The sequence below is a fragment of the Globicephala melas genome, chromosome 21 (assembly GCF_963455315.2).
Source record: "Globicephala melas chromosome 21, mGloMel1.2, whole genome shotgun sequence".
In the NCBI taxonomy this organism is placed as follows: domain Eukaryota; kingdom Metazoa; phylum Chordata; class Mammalia; order Artiodactyla; family Delphinidae; genus Globicephala; species Globicephala melas.
Window position 1 is genome coordinate 20911852 of NC_083334.1, and position 20253 is coordinate 20932104.

The 20253-nt window shown below is 43.2% G+C and overlaps 1 protein-coding gene across 10 annotated transcripts in view; it reads right to left on the reverse strand.

Annotated features, from left to right (window-relative positions):
- The window catches only part of TRMT9B (tRNA methyltransferase 9B (putative)), a 65748-nt gene that overhangs the window by 24008 nt on the left and 21487 nt on the right, over positions 1 to 20253 (reverse strand). For 2 of the 10 annotated variants that reach the window (XM_060291547.1, XM_060291544.2), the window contains exons 2-3: positions 18931 to 19109; positions 6286 to 6453 (exon numbers count right to left, since the gene is read on the reverse strand). In XM_060291547.1, coding sequence (XP_060147530.1) covers positions 6286 to 6305 — 20 coding nt within the window. In that variant the 5' untranslated portion in view covers positions 6306 to 6453; positions 18931 to 19109. Of the gene's footprint in view, positions 1 to 664; positions 1205 to 4119; positions 4246 to 4309; positions 4563 to 6255; positions 6454 to 15129; positions 15323 to 18930; positions 19110 to 20253 lie in introns of those variants that run through there. The other 8 variants (XM_060291548.1, XM_060291545.2, XM_060291546.2 and 5 more) reach the window with 7 other exon arrangements.

A 20253-nucleotide genomic window follows, 5' to 3' on the forward strand; every position in this document is an offset into this window, starting at 1 on the left:
GATGGCTGATGGGGATGCAGATTTCCTAAAACTGGGAACTTACAACTGCCAAGATTGTGTTGCTTTTATACTTTTTTTTTTCTGGCCATGCCATGCAGCATGTGGGATCTTAGTTCCCTGACCAGGGATCAGAACCACAGCCCCTGCACTGGAAGCACGGAGCCTTAACCAGTGGACCACCAGGGAAGTCCCTGTTTTTATACTTTCTTATAAGCTGCAAAGAACACAGCCTTCACTGGAACCTCACCAGAGTTGTCAAAAGGCTAGCAAATGCATCCTTCTTACCTGCACATCTTCAGAAAACAGTCATTTGGGAATGAGCTAATTATAGTATGTTTCTCTGAAAGATCAATTCTTTCAGAGAAAGGTTCACTTTGGATAAAATCGTTCTATCGGATGCTAAATAGATTTTAAAATTTCATAGCATGTCGCTCAGCACTCCAATCCAATCACAAAGCCCGATTGATTCTACCTTTTTAATTTTTTTGGATTCCAACCATTTCTCTATATCCTACCGATTCTGTTTTAGAAAAGGTCCTCATTTCTTGCCTGAATTGCTTCAACAGGCTGTAAACAGTTTTGTTTGTTTGCGCTTCAATCCCTTTCCTTCAATTATGCCACAATTGTTTTTCTACAACATAAGTCTTACTGTGTTGTTTCCTACCTTAGACTTCTTCAAAGGCATTTTATAGCTTGTCTGATCAAGTTCAGGTATTTCAGGGGGCATACAAGGCTCTTTTTGATCCGGCCTCCGTTTTCCTCTTGAAGCCATTTCTCACTGCCCTTCCCCAGCATCAGATGCACCTGTAATACTCAGTGATCGTGGCTTCTCAGGCATGACACAGCCCGTGTCATCCAGGGGCTGGACGGGTGCTGTGCGTTACCAGGCGAACTCCTGTTCATCCTTGGCATAGGCATCGCCTCCTCCAGGAAGACTTCCCTGACTTCTATGCAGGATAAGGGCAATCAGAAAGGAGTGGGCAGAGTACAAGAGCAGCTCTTAGAGGCCTCTGCTTATTTGGGGTTTGATCTTTTAATTATTGTGGCATGTGAGTGAGGAGTAGTATCCCAGGGAAGGGCTCAGAATGTGGCTTTTTACCAATCAATATGAAAGTATTTTTAATCTCTGAAGAACCCATTTGACCCTACTCGTGCATACCAGCTAGCTCAGTCCTGCCCCTTGTACTCCTGTTGCATCCCATGCATCCTCTACAGATTACCAAGGGCTGTAACAGTCTGTCAGATATTTTTTTCTAGCACTGGCTGGAAGATCCTAGGTAATGAGGATTTATCTTACTTAACGCTGAATCCTCAATAGTTAGCACACAGCAGACCTTCAAAAAATGAACAAACAAGCAAACAAACAAGCAGAATGGACTCTGAGTACAGAGGGTAACATTGGCTTTGGTAGAAGAGAGTAACCTGGGGAGTGTGGGAAGAGAGGGGACCCTACACCCACAAGCTTGTAGATGGGAATATGGTAAGAGAAGGTATTGTCCTTGCACAGCCTCTGTGTTCCCTCCATACGCCCACCCCCTCATTACTCCCAGTCTAGGAAGTAGGAAGCACTTGGGTAAGATGGCATCTGACTAGTTACTCCACTGTAAAGTGCCTACCCCTCCGCCACCCCTCCCCGGCTTTCTATTTAAGAAATATGAGAGATACTTTGAGACCATGTAAATATCCTATTTCTCATCATCTCACTCGCCACTTTTAGCATACAATCCATTGATGCCTCTTTCTAATTGAAGTATAGTTGATTTAAAATATTGTATTAGCTTCAGGTGTACAACATAGTGATTCAATATTTTTATAGATTATACTCCATTTAAAGTTATTACAAAGTAATGACTGTATTTCCCTGTGCTGTACCATGTAAACTTGCTGCTTATCTATTTTATACGTAGTAGCTTATATCTCTTAATTCCATAACCCTCTTTTGCCCCTCCCCTTTCCCCCACTGGGAACCACTAGTTTGCTCTCTATGTCTGTGAGTCTGTTTCTGTTTTGTTACATACATTCATTTGTTTTATTTTTTAGATTCCACATGTAAGTGAAATCATATGGTGTTTGTCTTTCTCTTTCTGACTTATGTCACTAAGCATAATATTCTCTAGGTCCATCCACGTTGCTGCAAATGGCAGAATTTCATTCGTTTTTTATGGCTGAGTAATACTATGACCAAATGATAATATTCTAATTCCATCATTCCCTCAACTGTGAGGATAGAGCTTTTCAGGATTTACTCTTAAAACAAACTAGCAGTAGGTTATCCCTAATTACCACGGACCTGCCCACAGTCCCTGCAAAAAATCTGGCAAACTCCTGACAGAGTACAAATCTCATTTGTGATGTCTGACAAAACTTCCACCCAAACTGAAACAGCTTATGTTGCACCCTCAACTAGAATTTACAAAGTAAACATATGGCTGGCTATAACTGCCTACACATGAGAAAAACCCAAACACTGAGCGCTTTTCTCTTTAATCAAAATCTCAGTAGACTTAAGTCTGTTTAAAACTTTCCCCCCTCAAGGAATCAATCAGGCAATACAGTCTTGAGAACCGTAAAACAAATAGATTTTAATACTTTATTGCACTTGCCAATGTTAAGTGGCAATCAGCATAAACTCGATTCCCCTCCATCTGGCTCCAACTACAAGCTCAGAATCTGTAGTATCTGAACAACACCCCGTGGAGACCTTTCTCTAAGTCTTCCCCCCAAGTTGCCCTCCTTCTACTATAAACAGGTAACCTCAAAGAGCTATTATAAAGTGTGTGAACAATATAAATCCATTTTGTTTATTTTACACTTAAGATTATATTCTGCAGAATATATAGCTGACCATGAAATTGATTTGTAGAGTTGGGGCCATCTAATATGACATTTTCAACAGTCTGTGGGTTTAAATTTCCTGCAGTATACACATATGCAAATTCCTTGTGAATCCGGTAATATGACTAAGCTAGTAAGACTAGTGCTAAAGTAGTAACATAGGGTTCAAGCTGGAGCTAGGCAGGTAGGGTTTGGTTTAGCCAGGCGTCTTAATCTGTGTGCTGACAAATTCCAGGCCTTGGAGCTGATGCCTTGTTGGTGAGTCATGAAAGAAGAGAAGGTAATTTGAAAGGGACAGAGAAGTCAGAACGTAATGCACCAAAAACTTGAAGAACTATTTTGGACTTTAAGTGCAATGGAAAGTGGTTCCTTGGAAAACAGGAAAGAGGAGAGAACGTGACAGGAAGTTAATAGGAGAGGTCAGTGGCTTGGTGTGTTTTCCATGGAGAGAGGAGCAAAGAGAGAAACGTCAGCATTCTTGCTTCTAGCCACAGGGTGGTCAGTAACAGGTCACAGATGTTTGTTTTTCCTGTTCTGGGCATGTAACTAGGATAACACTTGTCTACCCAGCTTGATTCAGGCAAAGCCATGGGGCTTGCTTTGACCATTACATGTGATCAGAGAAGATGTGAATCACTTCTGGGCAGAAGCTCTATGAGCCAGTGTGTGTCTCTGTGATCGTGGAAACATCAGCCCAGGTCCCTGAGTGACTCCCCTTTATGGATGGACAGTGTACATGTTTTAAGCCAAAAACAAGGGAACAAACAGCTCATCATAAAGGATCTTGATTATCTATCTAGATAATGAAAAAGTAAAAACTATTAATCATATTCTGTTAGAAGATAACTTGTTACCATGTGAGTTTGTCCTGTCTTTTCTTTATAAATACTAATACTTTTTACTGTAGATAGAACAAAATTGGGAGAAAACAGAATACGGTTCTATATCCCACTTTTTTAAACTTAATTTAATATTGTGAGCCAGGGAAGGAAAGGAGAGAGGCAGGGAGAAAGGACAGTAATATCTGTGGACCTGAAAGCGTGAAGGCATCAAGGTATTGCTGGAAGCGGTTTCTGTCAACTTGTGTGTGTGTGTATTTAACAGTAAGACATTAGTTTGAAAAAGAAGAGAATCTGTCAAAGGTAGTAGTGAAAAATAATTTTGGAGATCTAAGATTCGAGGGAATACTTAATCTCTCCCCAAGCCTGAGCCCAAGCACTTATGACCATTATTTACAATCCCAGACATTTCAGAGATTAAATACTTTTTAAAATTTCTGCTTACCCACTCTTCCTTTGAGGAACTGCACCTCTCTTTGGACTTCGAGTGATGCTGGAGCCTGCCAGTCACGTAGGACAGGGGTGGACACATGACCTAATCTAGGACAATCATTCTCTCTCTCCTGGGAAACTGACAAGAGGTAGTTGAAGTCAGATCACTAAAGAAATGTCCTCCAGTTTCTCCTAAGTCTTACCTTTGCTGAGGTTTGGTTTGCAGCTCTTCTGTTCTATCAGCTACTTAGTATACTCCCAACAAATCCCTCCTCGTTTGTTTTGATGTTTGCAGGCAAAGCACTTTATTTCAGACTTGAATTCATCTTCACGATCACCACGTGGACGTCAGGGGGTGTCACAGTGGAAGAGATGTGCTGTGGCCACCAGAGTCCCAAGAGGACTTGCCACACATAGATGAAAGGACTCCTGTTGGAGCCCTCTGGCAACAACATGGTGGGATGCAATGTCCTATTGGAACCCATGCTAGACTAAGAGAAGATCAGAGCTGTTGTCATAGTGCTGCCATCTTTGCCACCTGTCAGTCTTTCTTTTCTGTGCTGCCACAACCTAGTATCTGAGCTGTTCTTACGGCTTTCTAGTTGGTCTCTCTGTCCCCCTTGCCTTCCTCCCACTTCTCACACCCGTCACCTCTAATATATCCGTAATGCTGGGAGGTTGCAATACTCCTTTTCAATCACTATTCACTTGGTGGAGACACCATACACTCCTATAGTAAAAGGCAACTGCAAAGACCACGTTGCATGTGTGCTATTCTCAGCCTGATGGCTGTAACTTGTAATTTCCCTCCATGAACCCAGGAAAAGCAGTTTAGAACCTCTAGTTCATGCCGATGCTGGATAATTTTCCTATAATGTGCATTTGATAATCTCCCCTCTCTGTTGAAAACCCTTCAGGAGACCTCTTTGAGATGAAGCTTTCACTCCTCCATCTGGCATTCAAAAACCTCCATGACCTGGTCCCAGTCCAGCTTTCCAGCCATGTCCTATAACTGCCACAGCTCGAATTCTCAGCTCTACCCAAAGACCTCTCCTCACCTTTCCCTGAGTGGGGCTTGTTTATAGCTCATCGTTCAGGTCTTTGCTGAAGCCAGCAGGCTGTTCTTTCTCATCTGAAATGCTTCCCTTCCAAAATCTTACCTTCAAAGTCTAGCTCAGCCTCTTTCTCCTCCATAAAGACTTTAAGGATAGCTATCCATAAAAGTAATAATTTCTCTCCGTATTTCTATATACTGCATATTTATTGTCACTATCACTCTTAGAGCATTTCTCCTGATACTGTCTTGAACTCTCAACTTTGTATATGTTCCCAACTAGATTAGAAGCTCCTGGAGGGCAGAACTGAAATTTGATCTTTCTTTTATATATATCATAGTGCCTTCACTCAATAATTAACTGTAGAACTAATGAATCAGTGAGCTGTTTCCTTAGCTCCCTATGCAAGACAACAGTGCTTTCCTCCAGATAAACTGGTCCTCAGATATTCGGTCATAAATCATTAATCCCCTGGTAGGAGTCAAGAGGCACTCAGGAAGCAGGGCTAAGACGGAGCTTTCCCGGTTGTGTTTTGTGTTGCATAATTTCCTTCCCTTGCAGAGGCCTGTTTCAGAGATATACCCTAGACACACAATAGTCACATTTTTATAACTAAAAACAAATATAAATAACTGTAAATTGTTCTCTTGTTATAAATGCCATAGAAGACACAATAGTTTAAAAAAGAGAATAGAACTGCTTTAAATCTCAAAGATAGATTCAAACTATAATTCTAAAGTGAAAATACAAATTGGTCTGGACAGTTCAAAGACTTTGCTTACATTATAAAAAGACTTCATTATAAAACACATAGGTTTATTTTTAAACCTTTTAATATATGATACTTCAAATGTAACACCTACATATTATTTTCAAGTACAAATTATACCGCAACCTTTTGAATGACAGAAACTATCATTTCACAGTATGCTTAAGTCCTAGAAAAACATTTTGTTCTCTAATAAAACACAATAAACTCCAGCTTACCTTATATCACATTGTCATAAATTTTAAATGAAAGGAATTGGGACTAATTAGGTTTCCCGAATGCGCTCATATTATGTGAATTGCTGGGATAGCTGAAAGCTACTAACCTGAGTCATCTTGTGATTACAGAAAATTACTTCTTGTCTTTGTGATTCATGGCAGTTTCCACCCTCAGAGAGTGATAGTTGTTGTTGATAATTTTCTCAGTGTGTAATGTAAATGCAAAGTAGTAGGAGTGGAATCAAATAGCGAGGCCCTTCACACGACAGACCACCCTGTATGAGCCTTTGAAGGGAATACAGGACCTATTAGAGAAAAAAACAAATACGAAAGTTCATTTTACATAATAAAAATATTGAACCAGCTACAGCCCAGGTTGACCTCTTGACAGATGCATAAATTACCCAGAGAAGAAGGGATTAGAAAGAACTGTTAATATATGAAACATACCAGAACTATAAGAGTAGTTTCTGAATCAATTCCTCAGCTTTCTGTAGAACATACAGTACTTGCTCCCAAAATTAAATTGGATGATTTCATCTTGTTCCTCAAAAAGTTACAAGCACTGAGAGTCAACTTTGAATGCAGTGGTTTAATTAAATGTAACTATTTAAGAGATACGACTAAATGTTATTAAGTCATTCCAGTACAATTTAACTGTTCAATATTTGCTCATATCATCAGCTATTTCCATGTCCCTTTGACAAGTATTCCTAGTTACTCTTCGTTGTTCGCATTTACTTTTTTCTTTTTTCATAATAGAGCAGGTCTGTCATGAAGCTCATCAAAAGACTCTGAGTTACTTTTAAAAAAAAAAAAAAGGACCTTGTATGACAGAAAGCACTTTGTAATGGAGAGGTCTTAGGATGTAAAATGAGGTCTGAAGAGATGTCTGGTGCGGTAGGAAAAGCCCATCCTGTAACACCTGGGGCCCTGATTCCTTACCTGTAAATGAGGCCCGTGGACTTTAATCTTGATCATAGTTCTCAACCATTTTCCTCAGTCTTCACATCCTTCGTGTGTGCACCTCAGTGCCACGAACTGTACCCCTTTATTACAGTGATTCTCAGGATGGTCCCCGAACTCCCCCGAGCTCCCCATCCACCCCACTCTTGGTCCCTCTTTAAGAAGCACTGATTTGGGTGTGCTTTGGAAAGCTTCTGTCTGGTCTTCAGAATATGCATATACATTTTAACATGTTATCTCTCACACCTGTGAGACATCTCTCAGTCATATGCAGGTATACAATCTGTACCACTGAGAGCCACAAAGCTTGGCTTTTTAGGAAGAACATTTAGGAAGAGTCTTGAAAGAGCTACTAGCCAAAAGAGCTCATCTTTCCTTTTGCAATTTTAGAACCTGCCTTAATCATAAAGAAGATGATGTTGTCGTCTGAGCCTCCATGCTAGTGGCAAAGCTAAAGGCTGTCCCCTGGGATTCACCCTTCCTGCCCTGACCTAGGGGCTGCTTTGTCACCAGCCATCCTGGCTGTCTAAGCACCTTTCCTTCAGGCATTAGTGCCCAAATGCATTCACCCTCTCAGATATGCCACTGAGGACAGAGTGTTCCAAGCCTTAGTCACAAAGTGTAGTGAATGAAAAGAATTTCAGATAGTGCAGCAGGCATGTGTGAGCTACTCGGGTGAAAGCAGGGGTGGGGAACTTTTCTTCTATATCCCCAAATCATAGCCCCCAAACACCTATAAAGATAATTGACTTTCTACAAGTTTTCTAAATTATGATCCAAATTTGCCTCTCTTGAAAACGAATCATGTTAACTTTTCCAAGAAGTTGCTGGGCAAAGACAAAATAGGGTAGTATCTATCTTTTAAAAAATTGAATTCAAATGAGTCCTTTTACTTTATCAGCCATACATCTCTGGAGTATTTAGTATTAAAAAATGCATTCCTCCTCCCTTTCTCCTTGAATAAATGGGAAACTGTCCTTGAGGGCAAAGGTGACTCAAACCTTCTGAAATTTTGAGGTTAACCACGTGTGTATATTTTCCTGGGAAGAGGGTCAGCACCTCGAACTGTGGCTCAGGGGCAAAGTCAGTTTGGGGGTAAAAATCTATTAAATTAAAAATACACATTCATTCACTCAGTAAATATTATTTAAACCTCTGTTACATAAATATAAGGCACTAGGGATAAAGGTTTTTTTAAGTCCCCCAATTTAGGAATCCAAAATTTAATACGGGAAACATACAAAGAAATAGAAAATTAAAATATGGTAGAACCTTCACTATCGGTATGGATACATCCCGAGAGCTTCTGAGCTTCTGAATCCCCAAGCTACTTATGCCTTGCCTTATTTTGTCTATCGATCTATAGATAGACTGATTGATTGATAGACAGAAAGATTAACAGATAAAATAAACCTATTACAAATTACTACCTCATGGACCTTTGGGCCATCACAAGTATTTAAGACCACAAATGCCAAGAGCCCACATCTGGTATGATGAATATTATGATCCAGGTGTGCACAGGTGCTATAGGAGCACGTAGGAGAGGCAACTCATCCAGCCTGGCGGGGGGGATGGGGGGGTGGGCGGTGGGCGGGGGGGCGCATGTGAATGCTCCCTTGAGAGACTGACAACCAAGTTGGAGCTCCGAAGACAGTAGGGGTAAGTCAGGTAAAGTGGGAGTGGATGATTCTAGCCATAGGAAGCAGCATATACAAAAAAAAAAGAAATGAGACTAATTATAATCTTTGATGAACTTCAAGTAAATTAACAGTAATAGCAAGACACACATACATGTACACACAACATATATTATTTACTACCATCCAGGGCCTGTTATAAGCAGTTAACATATATTAACTCATTCAATCTACCCAATAACTACATGAAATAGGAACTATCTTGTCCCCATTTTATAGACAAGAAAACTGAGAACATAAGTGACTTTCCAAGGTCACATAGCAGAGCCAGGATTTGAAACCAGAAGGTTAGATTCCAGAGTTCACACTCTTACCTAGACAGTCGACAGGGAGGGAGGGAGGAAGGGAGGGAGGGAGGAAGGACAGGTGATGCTGTAAGAGTATGTAGGAGTCAGACCACATAGGACCTAGTTTAGCTTTCTAAGGAGTTAGATTTTATCCTGGACATAATGGCGAGCCATAGAATTATGTCAATGAGAGAAATGACAAAATCTGATCTGGTTTCCAGAAATCTATGGCAAGAGTGTAGACTAGTATTTCCTGGACAGGTTCACAGAGAAAGAACCTAGTTAAATACTTTAGAGAAAGAATGATATCAAGGATGCTTAGGAGGGGGAAAATACAAGAGATATTAAGGAGAGAGCATCACATTAATAGGACTTGGTGACTGATGAAGAGTTAAGGCAAAGAACACACTGAAGAGGAAGCAGTGATACTGATGAGGCTGGTCCTGTAAGATCTACCACCTGCATCCTAAAATAAAGGGAGAGAGAGAGTGAGAAGGAAAGGCAAACAGAAGGAAACTTTGGTAATGACCATATATAAACTGTGACAAACGCTTCCTTTGGAATGCATGTGAATACAGCCAGAGAAGTTTCCTTAAGAGGTATGCATCTACAGGAAAGAGGCTATAAGAAGGACTAGGTGTTGTAACGGAATTGCCACAGTGATCAGTAACACATTATATTTTATAGTATGGCCTGGGCTGTTTGTATATATTCCTTATGTTCTGTAATTGACGGCAACATTTTCCAGATAGGGACAGTGGATCTCATGATCACTGCATCCTTGTTGAGTATTGCAATTTACACAGCACTCAATCGGTGTCTGTGGTAAAAATATGTGAAGAAAGGCAGAGAAGAATAAAAAAGAAGGCCCTTTAGATGGTGCTACAGTTCACTGTCAGAGGGAATACATCCAAGGGAGGGTTCAGGTTTGGACGTATTGTTTTTGTGGTATCTGAAGGACAACCAAGTAAGAAGGATATGAAGCTCAGGGGAGCAGACTGGATTAGAAATCATTTAAAAATCATCATTATCCTAGGACTTGGCAGTGACATTTTTTTTTAACTTTTACCATTTATTCCCAAAGAGAGAAGGCATATAGTGTTCAGACACAACCAAATACAGTTTGGTCTGACTCAAATAGCTTAAAAAACAGAATCTCCTGAGCACCAGCCTGGTCCAGGGGATGGACCCAAGAGGCAAAGGCAAGGAACCAGTTAACGATCATTTCTATTTACATGGAAAAATCTCTGCACAATTAAAAAATTAAAGTTGTTGGGCTGGTCCAGTGAAGAGGTAATAAGGTGTTTATTAAAAACTCTTTTTCACCCGGAGGCAGTTAGCATTTATAATTTAAAACCCAGCCCACCACAGAAAGGGAGTGAATTAAATCAAGAGATTGTGCAGAGCAAGAAAAAAAATGAGGTTAGGAGACCATGAGTCACCAATAGTCAGCCCCAATACATGTTAGAGGAGAGGTTAGCTATGTGCTATTAGGGTTCTAGAGTAATTAGACTGAATCCAAGAAATACCGACTGAGAAACTACTAGGCGGCTGTTGCTTTTGGTAGCTCTGAGAACAGAGATGGGTGGTGCTCACTCTCCAGAAGCTACAGGTGAATACGAGAGTGACACCGACTAACGGTTGAATGACACCATAGGGAGCAAGCATATGATTTATTGATAGAGCAGCAAAGGTAGCAAGCAGTGTCAGCGTTTATAATTTGGGGCGGGGACTTCCCTGGTGGTCCAGTGGTAAAGAATCCACCTTCTGATGCAGGGGACATGGGTTCCATCGCTGGTCGGGGAACTAAGATCCCACATGCCGCAGGGCAACTAAGCCTGCACGCCACAACTACTGAGCTCGCACGCCACAACTACTGAGCTTGTGCGCCTCAACTAGAGAGAGAAAAACCCACACGCCACAACTAGAGAGAAGCCCACACGCCGCAACAAAAGACCCCGCATGCCTCAATGAAGATCCTGCGTGCTGCCGCTAAGACCAGCCGTAGCCATAAAAATAAAATAAATATAATTTGGAGTGATCCTTTAACTCTGAGTATTACTCCCTCTAAATAACGAGGCATGTAAACCAGGGTGCTGTTCTAATTAGTATTGCCTATGCTACACAGAACCACTTAATGATGCACCAGAGATTATAGTAGAAATGGTAGGAGCAGGGCAGCTGGCATTTCCAATTGAAATCCTATGAGCAGAACAAACTCAGGGCTTTCAAATAACAACATATGTAGCACTGGGAGAATAGGACCCTCTCTGTCATCCCAACAGGGACTGAAAGGTTACCCTGGAGTAAATATATGTGGAAAGAATGTGGACAAAATGAGGGGGGTTCTTTTAGGGGAAAGATCAAATAGTCCGAAAGAATACTTGGTTTTCTTGAAAATGTTCGAAGACTGTGTGTCTAAATTGGCTTCGTGTCAGAGTAGAATAGTATCGCCAAAATCTAAATAAAGGAAATGAAGGTGGTAACATCTAGGCGAGGAATGTGTGTCTGTGTGAGGGGCGGGCGGTTGTTCCGGGTGGAGAATACAAAAAAGTAGGAAATGAGGAAGCACAATATTGATCATGAGATCTATTATCCAGGGCTGCTTCTCCGTGGGCACTGGCTGGGCCATATTCATTGTGACTCTGTCACAGTTCATCTTGATTGTGTAGGTTAGAGAATGCCAGAGAAGAACAAAGTCAAATATGAGATTTAAAACAAATGAGAATATAACCCCCAGCTTCCCGCCCTCCGGCATTTGCCGCTCGTGACAATTTGATGAAACCAGCTCTCAGTCTGTGTTAAAGTCGAGGCAATAGGCTCCCAGAACAGGAGCTGGGAAGAAGATGGTTCTGATATCACGAAAGGCAAAGCCAGAAGAGAAGCAGCACAATACCCATCCCCTTTCCTCTGAGGGAAGAAGCTTTCGGCAAGTTGCATGACAAGGAATCTCATGGTCATTTTAGAATCTTCTTGTCAAATGATTGTTCAAGAAGGAGCTTTTGCGGGAAGCCCATGTAGTCAACCGTAAAACTATAAATCATGTGATGGTTATTCTAAGAATGGAATTAAGGGGAGAAATGTGAGAGTGAATTATATATTGGTGTATTTTATAAAATACGTTTATAATACAATTGACCTAAAAGAGGCACTCATGGGATATTACTGAAAAAAATCTGATTGTATATTTGACGTTCAGGAAGAGAGTCCATGTGCAAAGTACAGTAAAATCTGGACTGTCAAGTATGTTGTCCTGTAGATTCCACCTCCGTCTTATTCCCCTTATGCGTCTCCCCGTCTCCTTCCCCGCTGCCTCAGCCTGAGCTTAAGCCCTCCCCTAGTAATCCAGGAGGTCACACTCTTGTGGATTTCACGGACCCGGAAAATCTCAAAGGGACATTTGGAGAACCAGAGAGACCAGCTGCTTCTTCACTTGAAGGCTAGCACACACCTATATTTTTTTAAAAAACCTGTTATTCACTGACACCATGATTGCATTGATGAATAAACCGTTTATCCCCACAGATGTTGGGAGGTCATAATTTTGAACTGAAGAAGTCCTTTAAAATTAAATAAAATTCAGCTTTATGAAAAATTTACCTTTTAAAAAAAAGTTATCATTTTACTACAGATTGATGAAAACACTGTCACAAACCAACACTGGAATAGACAACTGGGTTTAGGGAATTCCCTGGCAGTTCAGTGGTTAGAACTCGGCACTTTCACTGCCAGGGCACGGGTTCAATCCCTGGTTGGGGAACTAAGATCCTGTAAGTCGTGTGGCGCAGCCAAAAAAAAAAAAAAAAGAACTGGGTTTAGGAGAGCAGATTAATACAGTGGTTTCCCAACCCACCAATCTCCCTGCCTTCACAGCTCTGTGTCCTGAAGCCCATCCTCTACAGCACTGTCACAGTCATGTCTTGCTCCCCCTCTTCGGACTTAAAGAGAAAGTCCAAATATCTCAACAGGTCATAAAGCCCTCCACAGTCTGACCCCAGCCCACCCCCAGCAATGTCCCTTGTGATGTCCCACCCCCCAGCTCCATGCCCTGTGCCCTACAGTGCCAGTCCCCAAAAAGGCCATCAACTTAGCTGATTCACACTCAGGCACAAGCTCCTTACCTGGTGTCACCTTTGTGACTTGCGATTCTCTGAACGGTTTAGACATTTGAGGTCTTCGTGCTTTTTGCTCATCTCTTCCCTCTGCCTGGAATTACCTTTCTTCTCTAACCCACCTGCCAGACACAGTTCTCTTTGAAGGTTCAGCTTTGGTCATATTTCCTGACCCCAGCTAGGATTCACTGCCTTGTGCTCCCTTGTGTCTACTCTGTGGTATACAGAAACACATCAGTACTAGCATTTTGGTGGCCATTGCCTTGTGTCTTTGGACTGCCTCACATCCAGCTGTATTTGTGATTAGGGACAGCCTCTAGTGTGCAGCACTGGTGAGGTGCAGGGCCTTGCCTTTCTCCCTGGCCACTGAAGCAGGGAGGTTTTCCCGCTTCCCTCACCTGGTGGGATGGTGTATTAGTTTGGTAGGGCTGTCATAACAAAGTACCACAGACTGGGTGGCTTAAACAACAGAAACCTACTTTCTCACAATTCTGGAGGCTAGAAGTCGGAGCTATGCTTACAAGCCAGGGAACTCCTGGATCCTCCAGAGGCTGGAGGAGGCAAGGACAGACCCTCCCCTGGAGGCTCCAGTGGGAACTTGGCAACGTCTTTTACAGATGGTCTTGGTTTGTACCCATTTTCCAGCCTAGACTCTCTGGATTTCGTGCAGTCCCCAGTGTATTCCAGAAATTATTCTTCTCTACTTAAGATGCCTAGGATTAATTACTGCTGCTTGCAATTAAAAACTTCAACTAATTTTTTAAAATTTATTTATTTTTGGCTGTGTTGGGTCTTTGTTGCTGTGCAGGGCCCTCTCTAGTTGCATCGAGCAGGGGCAACTCTTCGTCGCGGTGCACGGGCTTCTCATTGCGGTGGCTTGTCTTTGTTGCGGGGCACGGGCTCTAGACACGTGGGCTTGGACTTCAGTAGTTGTGGCACGCGGGCTTCAGTATTTGTAACTCATGGGCTCTGGAGCGCAGGCTCAGTACTTGTGGCACATGGGCTTAGTTGCTGTGTGACGTGTGGGATCTTCCCAGACCAGGGCTCGAACCTGTGTCCCCTGCATTGGCAGGTGGATTCTTAACCACTGTGCCACCAGGGAAGCCCTCGACTAATTTTTTTTAAATATCAGTAGCTGTTACAGTCCAGTCCGTTCAGAGAGATACAAAGATTCTGAAAACCACCATTAATGTTTCAGAAGGGGAATCGGGCATCTAATGGCTTACAGTAGCAAAAGGCTAAATCAGTTAATCACCTGTGGTCATAGGAATGAGGTGCCTAAAGAGGCAAGGCTGTGGGGACCAACTCTGCATCCCTGAGAACAGTACAGAGAAGATAAGGAATTCCAGAAGGGAGATAAGACATTCAGGGAGCTTAAGAAAGAGTAAAACAAACTCAAATGACTTCATTCTTAAGCCTGATTCTCTTATCTCTTGAAGCTAAAGCAGCTGAAAATTAATCTCCAAGTTAGAGCTTGTGGGTTGCCGAATTACTTGCATTCACAGAGTCACCAAGTATTTTATGAGAAAGTTAGGACATTTCTTGGGGGGATAGACTGGGCCCTGAAAACAGGACTGAGAAATAATGGATCCAGCACCTCCTTATTTCCTTGTAGGCCCTACAGTTCCCCCACCAGAGAGGGTTTCTAGTAAGAGGGACATAGGTTGGCCCCCTCCTCACGTACATTCCCTCCACCTCTCACTGTCCCCAGGTCTGTACCCAGTCACTTTCCTGCACGGCCCAGGGAGACGAAGTCAAACCCCGAAGGCTTACACACCAGGAGAATTACAGACGTTGAAGGTAGAAAACAAAGAGCTGGGGTAAATGTCCACACGTGTGGATTCTGAGGGAGGCTGCCAAAAGGAGGGAAATATAATTTTAGATTGTACCAGATTTACCCATATGGGCGCCCTTACCAGAGGTTCTGGATTCACTGTGCCAACCTGCCCAAAGTGAGGGGCTCCGAGGAGCTTGCCCATCAGGTACCTCAGAGTCTGGACTCAGTGGTGGCCCAGCCAGAATTGAGATGCCATACGTTGCTTGGCCACAGATCAGCTAAGGTCTGGCAAGATGACGCGCTTCACGCCATGTAGTGGCTGCCGGATTGGCCTGTTAGTAACAGAGAAACACAGTTTGGGGAAGAATCGAATGGATGGACCTCTCAGAATGGCTCTACCGTGTGAGAATCTTTAACTCAAGAATATAAGATGGCTGGGCTTCCCTGGTGGCGCAGTGGTTGAGAATCCGCCTGCTAATGCAGGGGACACGGGTTCGAGCCCTGGTCTGGGAGAATCCCACATGCCGCGGAGCAGCTGGGCCCGTGAGCCACAGCTACTGAGCCTGTGTGTCTGGAGCCTGTGCTCCGCAACAAGAGAGGCTGCGATAGTGAGAGGCCCGCGCACCGCGATGAAGAGTGGCCCCCGCTCGCCACAACTAGAGAAAGCCCTCGCACAGGAACGAAGACCCAACACAGCAAAAATAAATAAATAAACTCCTACCTCCAACATCTTAAAAAAAAAAAAAAGAGGATATAAGATGGCCAGCACAACCTCCTTCTCCACCACTCGAGAGCTTTGACTCTTTGGGTGCATGAACTCCTTGGGCTGCCACGTTGACAAGGATGGAGGCTATATATGCGCTCAATAATATGATCCTTTTTCCAGGCTGATCTTTCTGCCCCCGTGACCGAGTGCTCAGTCGACCAGCAGAGGTAGTAAACCCTGAGCCCACGATGGGATACAAAGGTTGATTGTCCGGGGCCCCTTTTCATCATGGAGGGGGAGCAGCTAGAGGGGAATTAGATGGGGTAAACATTCAATCTGGATTTGTATTTTCTTGCTTTGCCTACCACGCTTCTGTTAGCAACACCCTCTCCTAGCACCATCTCCAGGAGGCTCTGCTTTGCCCTCAGGCTTCCATCTGGTTTGGGCCAATGAAGGGCAGAAGCAGGATTTGGGAGGAGACAGAGGTGAACTTATTTATTATGCCAACTCCCTCCCACAAGGGCCTGGGTTTAACAGTGGCTTTGTTTCTCTCCTGATGGCCACAACTTCCGCTGGGCTGCTCTTTCCAGAGATCAAAGTTCTTGCCAAGTAACTAGTCTTTTTCCCTTTCCCCTTCAGGCCTGGGGTGAATATTGCTCCCAGCTGCTACCCCAGCGTGCTTCACCATCCCTTGTCACGTTTCCTAGGGGCGCTGCCACTTGACTCAAGGATGGAACAAACATTTCCCTCTCTTCCCCCAAGAGCCGTGTGTGTGTGTGTGTGTGTGTGTGTGTGTGTGTGTGTGTTAGCAGGGAAAGGGGTTATCCACAGCACACCAGAAACAATCTCTGTAAATCAGTCATCTCCCCAGTGTTCAAGTCCTTCAACATGGATGTTGGCCTAAAGGGTCACAAAACCAGATTTCATATTATCCAGCCTTAAAAGGAATGAAAGTCTGACGCGCACTACAACATGGATGAACCTTGAAGACATTATGTCAAGTGATGTAAGACACAAAAGGACAAATATTGGATGGTCCGCTTCTGTGAGCTTTCTAGAGTAGTCAGATTCATAGAAACAGAGAGTGGAGTGGTGGTCAAGGTTGGGGGGTGCTGGGGAATTTGAGGGAGGAGCAGGGGAGTTACTGTTTAGGAAGTTTCAGCTTAGGAAGAGGAAAATAATTCTTGAAGTTGTTTGCCCAACAATGTGAACGTACTTAATGCCACTGCTCTGTGCACTTAAAAATGGTTAAAATGGTAATTTTTAACAGATTTTTGCCCTTTCTCCTGCAAGTCCTGCTTGGGTATCGTAGCAAGTAGTTTCAGCCCATGACAGTAACTGCCCCCTAACGTCTTTGGGATCCTGCCTGTTGTGAAGTGTGGTCCCTGCACCCCCTTTCTCCACAACTTGTGTTGTGGGCATGGGGCTCTGCAGACAATATTTCTTCCTTGCCAAGTGGCTCTGCACACAGAGCACACCACACCAAAGCGAGTCCGGTAGGTGAGAGGAAGGAGGAGGGACCAGCCCCTTTCTGGTTGCTTCCTGTTCCTGCCAGTGTAACCTGGCAACAGTCCTGCACCCCACAGCACCATTTGCTTCCGGGAGCAATCAGTTCCCAGCTCTTTTCCACTCTCCCAGCACCAGCCCTTTGCCCACCCCTGAGAGATACCTCCAAGCCAGGCAGCACTCCTGCCAAGAGATCTGTTCCCAGCCACTCAGGGCCCCCCGTCTGAGCTCTCAAGGTAACAGCACTAGCTAGCCAGCACCTCCTTCCCAGAGTCTGGGTCCTAACTCCATGGGTCCTCTCTGAGTTTCTGAGGGCTGGTTCCCAGCTCCAGGGGCCCCTCCTCTAAGCTTCTAGGTTCTGAAAAGCCCATTCTCTTCTCTTGGATCCCCCAGCACAGGATGACAATTCCTACGTTACTTGTTCCCTCTATGACTTTCAGTCCTCTAATGCCTGTTTAACCAGCTCCTTATATTAAATTCCCCCTGTTAACATAACTAGTGGGGTTTCTGTTTTCCTGATGGGATGTTGACTAATACTACTGTATTCCTGCACTTCCGTGCAAGAAATGAAAACAAGAAGCTGTGTCATTTCAACAACCAGCTCTAGTTGTTTATTGCCTGTCTACTTTAACTGGTTTGTAGACACCATGGAACCAGGTGTTTTTGGTTCACTGACCTATACACCCAGCACTGTGAACACAGCCTGGCGTACAGCAGGCACCCGTATCATCTTAATTGAGTAAATGAATAGGAAGTATTTAATTTGAACATAAAAAACCAAAATAATTCTAGTCATGAAAATGTGCTTACGATATATAAAAGTTAAAACCACGTGCAAATTTATCCAAGGGGAAAATATGTAGCTGAAGTTTGCAAAGCTCTCTTTCTGAAATTCTTAGCAATATCCATTTTGTGCTTTACCCCCCATTTTCTTGTTTAATAATTTTAGTCAGTGGGGGTTTCTCCATATTTTTCTTGTTCATTAGGGCATGTTATCCGTAAGTAGCCAGTCAGTGTGATATTGCAATTTATATTAAGAAATATATATTTGGTCTTCCTCCACTGTTCCTGGCACAGAGCTCCTAAAACCCTTATCATTTCCTATATGAGAGCCACAGGGGCATCTTTTGTTATAATATTTAGTTTTTTCTCAGTTCCTGAAACAGCTCCAAGAGCATAAAGGCGAAATGAGTGTCTTCTGTTATTAATAAATAACCAGCCCCTTTCAACCACACCTGAGTTTCTGTTACTGAGGTGACCTTTGGAAAGCCCCTAAGGAAGGGGCTGGTTGCCAGGGGAACCAACCACGTGCGTGATTGGAGGGTTGGACCTACAGGCCTATCCCCCAGATCTCCAGAGAGTTCAAACACCAAGGGCCAAGGATTTAATCAATCATTCCTTCATTAAAAACCCAAAAGGATAGGATTTGGAGAGCTTCCATGTTGGTGGACAAGAACATCTCCACATGTCAGGAGGGTGTCACACCTCAGACTCCAAGGGGACAGAAGCTTGGGGCCTTGAAAGGTCCAGACCTTGCCCTACGCATCTCTTCCATCTGGCTGTTCCTGAGTTTTACCTTTTAAAAACAAGCCAGTAACCTAGTAAGTAAAATATTTTCCTGAGTTCTGTGAGCTTCTCTAACAAATTAATCTAATCTGAGTAGGGGGTCATGGGAACCCCCGATTTATTAACCAGTCCGTCAGAGCACAGGTGACAACCTGGACTTACCATTGGCATCTGGGGTGTGGGGGTGTGTGTGTGGCAGGAGGGTAGCAATCTTGTGGGACTGAGCCCTTGACTTGTGGTGTCCAAGTCTATTTGCAGGTGGATGATGTCAGGATTGAGTTAAATTGTAGGACACTTGGCTGGTGTGGCAGAACTCTCAGACGTATGGGAAACCTCCACATCTGGGGAGCAGAAGTGAAGCAGTGTGAGAGTAGGGAAGACAAATACAAGTGTGTTCTTCCTTTACATTTATTCAATCAATAAAATACACAGTTTAAAAATCAAAACACCAATACGTTAAACTTCACAAATAAAACTTCAAAAGGAGAACTCGGGGCATTTTGATGTGATGAAAAAATACTGTATTGGGAGATGACATAGGCCCAGGTCGTCACTGGCCATGTGACCTTGGGCAAGTCTCTTAGCTTTTCTTGGTATATGTGACTTCAACTTAGATATAAAGAAGTAGAGATCATTTCTAAAGTGCCCTTCTTCTTTTAAGACTCTGATTCTTCAAATAGAAATGTGCTTTAACATCCCAAGAGCACAAGATAACTTTCAAGTATCGACAGTCTATCCCAGACTCGAATGTCTTTTTATCACAGTCCCCAAACCTATCACTCCACCCAGACTGAGCCTGGGAAAGTGTGGAGTGACTGACAGTCAAATAAAAAGCTTTGGTGCCAATTCCTATTTCCAGGTCCAAATGAAATTATAATTTTCTGTAGCTAATACTTTTTAAACTTGGCTGGATATTTTTAAGACCCTAATCTGTGGAGCAATGTTAATACTGACAGCTGCATGAAACATCTAACACATTGGAATACATTGCAAAGCTCAAAGAAGACCAGGTCAGGGCAGTGAACTCTTCTCTTTCCCTGACATCTAAACATGTCAGACAGACCAGAAGACATCAGCCCAAGATCTGACCAATGCAGCACAGGCTCACAGCAAAAAGCCCTGCACCCACGCAGCCATGAGAATGAACTGGAATAATAGTCCTCAGAAAGAACTGGAATAATAGTCCACAGAATGAACTGGAATAATAGTCCATGGAAGGAACTGGAAAAATGGTCCACAGAATGAACTGGAATAATGGTCCATGGAGGGAACTGGACTGGAGGAATCAGGCTCCCCAACTCCAGACTATACTAAAAAGCTACAGTAATCAAGACAGTATGGTACTGTCACAAAGACAGAAATATAGATCAATGGTACAGGATAGAAAGCCCAGAGGTAAACCCACGCACCTATGATCACCTAATCTATGACAAAGGAGGCAAGAACATACAATGGAGAAAAGACAGCCTCTTCAATAAGTGGTGC